The following is a 7,500-nucleotide window of genomic DNA, read 5'->3' on the forward strand; positions in this document are numbered from 1 at the left end:
TCAATGCTGCGAAATTCGATAAGAATTGCTTTCGTTGAACTACTACGGCCAATGTAAAAGATTAAATACTTACTCCGTGCCGGGGTCGTGATTGGTCGTTGTGTTGTGGATGATCCTGACGGCGTGTAAGGAGGCAATGTGGCGTTCCCTGTAGAGAATAATAGCAAGGAGAAGGAAAGTAAACTTCCCAGTGAAGAGCTGTATCTTTACTAACTACAATTTATTTAGTCTTCTTTTAAAGTGGTACTATGACGAAAATCACGTCTGTCCTATCTAAGCCATTTTGAAACATAAACAAGTAATCTGCGTGAGGAGAAAAACGCTGTTTACTTTTTTCAAATATCTCTTTTCGTTCCAGAGATATTCGAGTTTTTAAAATATGCAAATTAGCCAAGTGATGACGTCATCACTCAACCAAATTTTGTTCAAATATAATAAAAAGAGATATCTCAGCCAATTTGTATCAGACATTTTTGATTTTTTTGCAGTAAGATTCTACTAAATGTTCTCCACAATATGAGCTTGACAGTTCTGTTACCATGACATCATACTGAGTTCCAGACCTCCCCCATATTAAAAGCTTTTCTGGCCACCTTTGGCGTTCCATTTGATATTTGCTAACAGCACTTCATATGCATTATCCAGCAAGCATATAAATATGTTAGCTTGAGTTTGTGGCCTTGTTTTAACATTTTTCAAGCTGAAAATCACTAACATATTGAAATCAAGTGGGTGGGGACTAGAAAAGAGTGAATTGCCATGGGAGCAGAATTTTTAAATCCATGGGTGTGTTTCCTGTAGAACTATTAGACTACCAAGTTTAAATGGTCTGCGCTGCAAATTGGCCAAGGTAGCACTATTTATATACTCAATATAATATTGGGTTGACTGTATGACGTTATTAGTCATCTCATTTGCATATTTTACCCAAAATTTTAAACTTAAATATCTCCGGAACTAATGGAAATATTTGCAAACGGTAAGTATCGCTTTTGTTCTTTCATGGGATTCTGTGTGATACACTCAAAAAATCAAGGGGTAAAAGTTTGAGCATAGTACCACTTTAACTTTAATTTACCGTTATTTGCCTCATTATAACCAGTAATGAGTTACTTATGTTTCAAATAAAAAGATCAAATTTGTACTTAACGAGCACTTCTGAAGATGTATGTCGTAGCATACGAAACGACAAACAATGTAATTTTCATTTTTGAATAAGCTAAGATGATGACCAAAGAAAAAGAGTTTACAGACTGGACATGACTCAATATTCTCGAACTGCTCTCAGAGAGGCTTACGTCCTTGCTCGGATCAGTGTTTAATCAGCATGTCAGGATCATGTCGAACAACATGGCAGTAATTTCCTACATCAAGGCCATGAGGGGATGCAGGGACAAGGATTGCAATGCAGTTGCTAAGAAAATTTCGTCATGTGTTGTTAGGAGGCATATTTGGCTTTCCCTTGCATATCAACCTGGGCGGTTGAATCTAACTGCAGACTCTGTCACGCCATTCTGAAGATGGGATAGGGTGGAAACTGAATCGTGGCCTGTTTGAAAACAAAAAATGTGGGGTTTTTGGTGTTGCCAGATTTGCCTAGTTTCAAGTAGAATCAACCATCAAACTAGTACATTTGCTTCCTGGAAGCAAGACCCACATGCATCTTTTGTAGATACTTTCTCTGTGATTGGGTCACAGTGCACAAACAGTTACATTTCCTCACACTTTTGTCTTGTTGGCAGATGCCGTCAGAAGCTGGTTCTAGAGCAAGTAGGAGCAAGTAAGAGCAATCGCCATCCACAGGCATCGTTCACAATGTTCTCAGTGCTTTGTGGATGTGCCCAGATTCTCCCGAGTAAGCACGAAGGTGCTGTCTCATCCAGTACATGGGGATGCTCACCCTCTAAGCCCAAAACTGCAACTTATGGCAAGCAATGTGTCATGCTAATACCCATTGAGTGCAGCATTCCAGGCGAGAAATGAGAAAGAGAAGTGAAATCCACTGTATTGACCACTCCCGTACGAATAGAAAAGAGCACAGTACCGGTGTCGTTAACAAACTGGCTTTGTCCACTTTGCTGAACGACCGCAGTACGTACCGGTAACACGATTTCTATTACCAGTTATTCTAGCTATACTAACTACAGCACCGTACCCTACTTCCCCCGCCACACCCTACATTGCACTCCTCTCACTGCACTATTTCATGTCCATGTTACTGCAGAACTTACCACGTGGATAAAAGGAGAAAGATAGGTCAAATCCGCCCAATTGAATGACAAAGTCCGTATGAAAATACAGTACAGCAGCGCTACCAGTGACCAGCACTCCTCGTCCACTTTGAAGACCGCAGTATGTTCCGATTGTATGGTTGCTACTGTTGGTGATTCTTAAATAGTCGTACCTATCATAAAAAGGGCAAAAAAAAAGCAACAATTAAATAGCAACAAAAGCAAATTTTTACACTCATGTCAAACCAGGTCGAAATATCCCCACTACAAATGCTATCAGTTTTAATGCAACTCTCCTAATCTTAAATGGCTGATTCTAAATTATTTAATGTTCTTCTCAATTAAAAGTGACGAGCAAGGTGTTACGATCCTGAAAGAAGACCTCAACAGAGCTAGCAATTGAAAAGTGTTTTGCGAAAGCCGTTTTTTTCGGAAAACCATTTCTTTTTTGCTAGCTACACGCCAATGGTTGCTGAAATTACGTCCAGTCATGCCTTCTAACATTTAGGGAAACACCCTAGGACCGATCCCAACAGTGACGACCTTGGGGTCATTGTTGACTCTCATCTTACATTTAATGCGCACATTCGAAATATCGTCTTTCCATGCATGTCCAAACTTTGTCAGATCAACACAGTGAAGATTTTGAATGAAACAAGCTGCTCGTAATCATTTCTATCTTTGTCTCCAGGAAGCTCATGTATTCTTCTACTACCTAGTTGAATACATCAGTCACAAATATCAACTGAAGAAAGCGCAAGCTATTCAGAGCTTTGCATACTAGCTTGCGAAACACACAAGGAAATTTGAGCACGCTCACCCCAGCTCTACGCCAACTTAAATGGCAAGCCGGCTGTAGAGCAATTATTATTTTTAGATTACAAAGATACTTCCATGACGCACAAGTGCGTTAATGGTCTCTCCCCAGAGTAGTTGTAGAGTAACTTCCACAAATGTATGATCGTGAGACGAGAAATAATCACCAGCTTGACATTGGCTACTTTACACCTGCGGCTTATCAAATGTCTTTTGGATACAAATATACTAAGATTTGGAAAGATCTGCCCAATGGAATGAAATATATTCCTTGATTCCCCAACTTTCCCGGATGTCGAATAACCAAGCCACACCTTATCATGTCTTTCGTGGTGCAATCTTGAAATCTAGTTAGTTGAAGACAAGGCCACTGGCCATCCTCTCAATTTCATTATCTAAATATTTTCAAGTGCAATGCGATGCAATACAGTGCAATACTCTTCTTTATCAATAATAAATTATTTACAGATGAATGTGAATAAACTTAATAAAGAGTAAGAGAGTAGTAAAACATCTAAGTGTTAAAGAAATGACATTTCAAATATGTTATGCTTAAATTACAAACGTTTATGTTACTTACAAATAAATTACAAATTGCTCTGAGTATGAGGATATTCTTTTATAGGCGCCTTGAACTTTCTAAGAGAAGTGCTATGTGTTATATTGTTATCTATAGGCTGTTCCAAATGCTTGTCGCTCTAAATGTGAAAGTACGTTGTCCTGACGCAGTTTTAAAAAGGGGTATATGAAGTGAATCGCACTTGCGAGTGAAGCAATCATGTATATTACAACGTTTGCAAACCTTACTGCAGAGGTAGCTTGGGGCTAGACCGCTTAAACTTTTATAAGCCATTATTAAGACAATCTCCGGGGTAGATTCAGGAAGGGTGATGTTATTATCTTCAGCTAGGCGGATAGATGCATTAGCAGTGTTTCTGCCAACGCGGATGAGGAGAAGCGGTTAAACTCATTCGCCGCAGTATTCAAGTCTTTTGAGTAAGTTAGCCTTTCCTGTTTTTTAGATGCCATGGCACGATTAAAGATCTTCCATAACGAGCTAGGATTATCTTTGTGTAGTTGCACCTCTTTGGAAGTGTATTTCCTCTCAGCTCTACTGAGTATTCTCTTGACCGAGTCACGGGATTCCTTGGAATTTTTCCAGTCCATGCGTCACGTGTTAGAAGAAAGCGGCTATGAAGGCGATCCCTGGACTTCATTAGGTCCTTGATTTCTTGAGTTACGAAAGGGCAGGGTCTGCTCCGAATTTGATTTCATAGCAGCATGAGTGTTCAGAACCGACGGTAGGGCAAACTCTATAACGTATTTGATATGTCAATGCTAGTAATAGCCCACTTTCGATATATTAAAATTTAGTCCTAAACAAAAGGCATCGGGGGAATAATTTTAAGGATTCCCCAGAGCCTCGAGATGATGCCTTTTGTTTAGGGCTGAAGTTTAATATATCGAAAGTGGGCTATTAGACACACGTGGATTACGATAAGTGCCACGTAGAGTCCCCTTGCTCTTTCCCAAACTTTAGCAGAATATAGACAATAAACGTCACAAAGTGTCCCCCAAATGTTACTCCTCAAGTAAGAGAAACTGTTGCATTTACCCTGACCTAAATATATCGCTAACCTTTACCCTTACCTGTATTGTTATAAATATGTAGGAAATGCTATAAAGACATGAAAGGGACACCTCCCATTAGATATCAAAATTGGGCTTGCATCTAATCAATTGGATTTCTGGACATAAGTGGTATTTTTACGTTCACGGAAAAGATCAAACTTTACTAAGAAGGGAAATGAGAAAGCTGTGCGCAAAGAAACTTCAAAGCTAATTTCTGGTACTTACACGCAATTCGGATGGCTTTCCAAGTGAAAAAAGTTGAAGTAAATGACCAACTCCTGGTTAAAAGGAATAGGGACCTCATAAACACAATCTATGTTGCTTGGATAACTGATAGGATATCCGGGACTTCTGAGAGTGTTGTTTTGGACAGAAGTACAATCTAAAAGATTATAAATGATAACGATGATGATTTAGATACTAGGAACCGAGGAATTGAAAAATGACTCAGATCGCGTTGAATCTGGAAAACATCCACACAGGAAGAAGTCGACCCACAATGGCCATAAGGTAAGGCTTTTTAATTGAAATTGTTTTCATATAATTATCTTCTTAAGTCTTTCATCGGGATTGTCCGCCAAGACGTTGGCTTTCCCTCACACTGAGCTTGGGGACCTGTGCTGGCACTAACGTTGGTCAATAACTCCGTTGTCTTTTTTTAATGATCAAGACCTTCAATGCTGCGAATAAGGATTGCCTTCGTTTAACTACCAGGGCCAATGTAAAAGGTTAAATACTTACTGGATGCTGGGGTCGTGATTGGTAGTTGTGTTGTGGAAGATTCTAACGGCGCGTAAGGAGGCAATGTGGCGTTTCCAGTAGAGAATAATAACAAAGAAAAGGAAAGTACACATGTAATGTTCCCAGTGGAATGGGGAGGAGACCCTATTGATTAATACAGCTGAGCTACTTACATCACATTCTGCTATTGGCCAGAACTCTATTAAACCCACTAATATTGTATTAACTACTGATCAATCAATCAATCAATCAATGAATCAATCTGCCTCTTCTCTTTGTTAAACTTCGAGGGCCAAATGTAAAAGATTAAATACTTACTCCATGCCGGGGTCGTGCTTGGTTGTTGTGTTGTGGATGATCCTGACGGCGTGTAAGGAGGCAATGTGGCGTTCCCTGTAGAGAATAATAGCAAAGAGAAAGAAAGTAGTTATACACTTTCCAGTGAAGAGCTGTATCTTTACTAACTACAATTTATTTAGTCTTCTTTTAACTTTAATTTACCGTTATTTGTCTCATTATAGCCAGTAATGAGTTACTTATGTTTCAAATAAAAAGATCAAATTTGTACTTAACGAGCACTTCTGAAGATGTATGTCGTAGCAAACAATGCAATTGCAACGACAAACAATGCAATTGTTTATAAGTTTTTTCACCGATGTTTGCGTTTCATTTTTGATTAAGCTAAGATGATGACCAAAGAAAAAGAGTTTATACCGACTGGACATGACTCAATATTCTCGAACTGCTCTCAGAGAAGCTTATGTCCTTACTCGGATCAGTGTCCAATCAGTATGTCAGGATCATGTCGCACAACATGGAAGTAATTTCCTACATCAAGGCCATGGAGGAATGCAGTTGCTAAGGAAATTTGGTCATGTGCCGTTAAGAGGCATATTTGGCTTTCCCTTGCACATCAATCTGGGCGGTTAAATGTAGGGTGGAAACTGAATCGTGGCTTGTTTGAAAAAAAAAAAATGTGGGTTTTTTGGTGTTGCCAGATTCGCCTAGTTTCAAGTAGAATCAACCATCAAACTAGTACATTTGCTTCCTGGAAGCAAGACCCACATGCATCTTTTGTAGATACTTTCTCTGTGATTGGGTCACAGTGCACAAACAGTTACATTTCCCCACACTTTTGTCTTGTTGGCAGATGCCGTCAGAAGCTGGTTCTAGAGCAAGTAAGAGCAAGTAAGAGCAATCGCCATCCACAGGCATCGTTCACAATGTTCTCAGTGCTTTGTGGATGTGCCCAGATTCTCCCGAGTAAGCACGAAGGTGCTGTCTCATCCAGTACATGGGGATGCTCACCCTCTAAGCCCAAAACTGCAACTTATGGCAAGCAATGTGTCATGCTAATACCCATTGAGTGCAGCATTCCAGGCGAGAAATGAGAAAGAGAAGTGAAATCCACTGTATTGACCACTCCCGTACGAATAGAAAAGAGCACAGTACCGGTGTCGTTAACAAACTGGCTTTGTCCACTTTGCTGAACGACCGCAGTACGTACCGGTAACACGATTTCTATTACCAGTTATTCTAGCTATACTAACTACAGCACCGTACCCTACTTCCCCCGCCACACCCTACATTGCACTCCTCTCACTGCACTATTTCATGTCCATGTTACTGCAGAACTTACCACGTGGATAAAAGGAGAAAGATAGGTCAAATCCGCCCAATTGAATGACAAAGTCCGTATGAAAATACAGTACAGCAGCGCTACCAGTGACCAGCACTCCTCGTCCACTTTGAAGACCGCAGTATGTTCCGATTGTATGGTTGCTACTGTTGGTGATTCTTAAATAGTCGTGCCTATCATAAAAAGGGCAAAAAAAAAGCAACAATTAAATAGCAACAAAAGCAAATTTTTACACTCATGTCAAACCAGGTCGAAATATCCCCACTACAAATGCTATCAGTTTTAATGCAACTCTCCTAATCTTAAATGGCTGATTCTAAATTATTTAATGTTCTTCTCAATTAAAAGTGACGAGCAAGGTGTTACGATCCTGAAAGAAGACCTCAACAGAGCTAGCAATTGAAAAGTGTTTTGCGAAAGCCGTTTTTTTCGGAAAACCAT

General features: G+C 39.8%; 1 protein-coding gene across 1 annotated transcript in view; it reads right to left on the reverse strand.

Annotated features, from left to right (window-relative positions):
- LOC137979251 (cubilin-like) overlaps positions 1-7,500 on the reverse strand; it is a 79,854-nt gene that overhangs the window by 45,906 nt on the left and 26,448 nt on the right. The window contains exons 11-15 of the mRNA XM_068826463.1: positions 7,060-7,232; positions 5,739-5,813; positions 4,905-5,061; positions 2,232-2,404; positions 74-148 (exon numbers count right to left, since the gene is read on the reverse strand). Coding sequence (XP_068682564.1) covers positions 74-148; positions 2,232-2,404; positions 4,905-5,061; positions 5,739-5,813; positions 7,060-7,232 — 653 coding nt within the window. The remainder of the gene's footprint in view (positions 1-73; positions 149-2,231; positions 2,405-4,904; positions 5,062-5,738; positions 5,814-7,059; positions 7,233-7,500) is intronic.

This window comes from Montipora foliosa, chromosome 12 (genome assembly GCF_036669935.1).
Source record: "Montipora foliosa isolate CH-2021 chromosome 12, ASM3666993v2, whole genome shotgun sequence".
NCBI lineage: Eukaryota > Metazoa > Cnidaria > Anthozoa > Scleractinia > Acroporidae > Montipora > Montipora foliosa.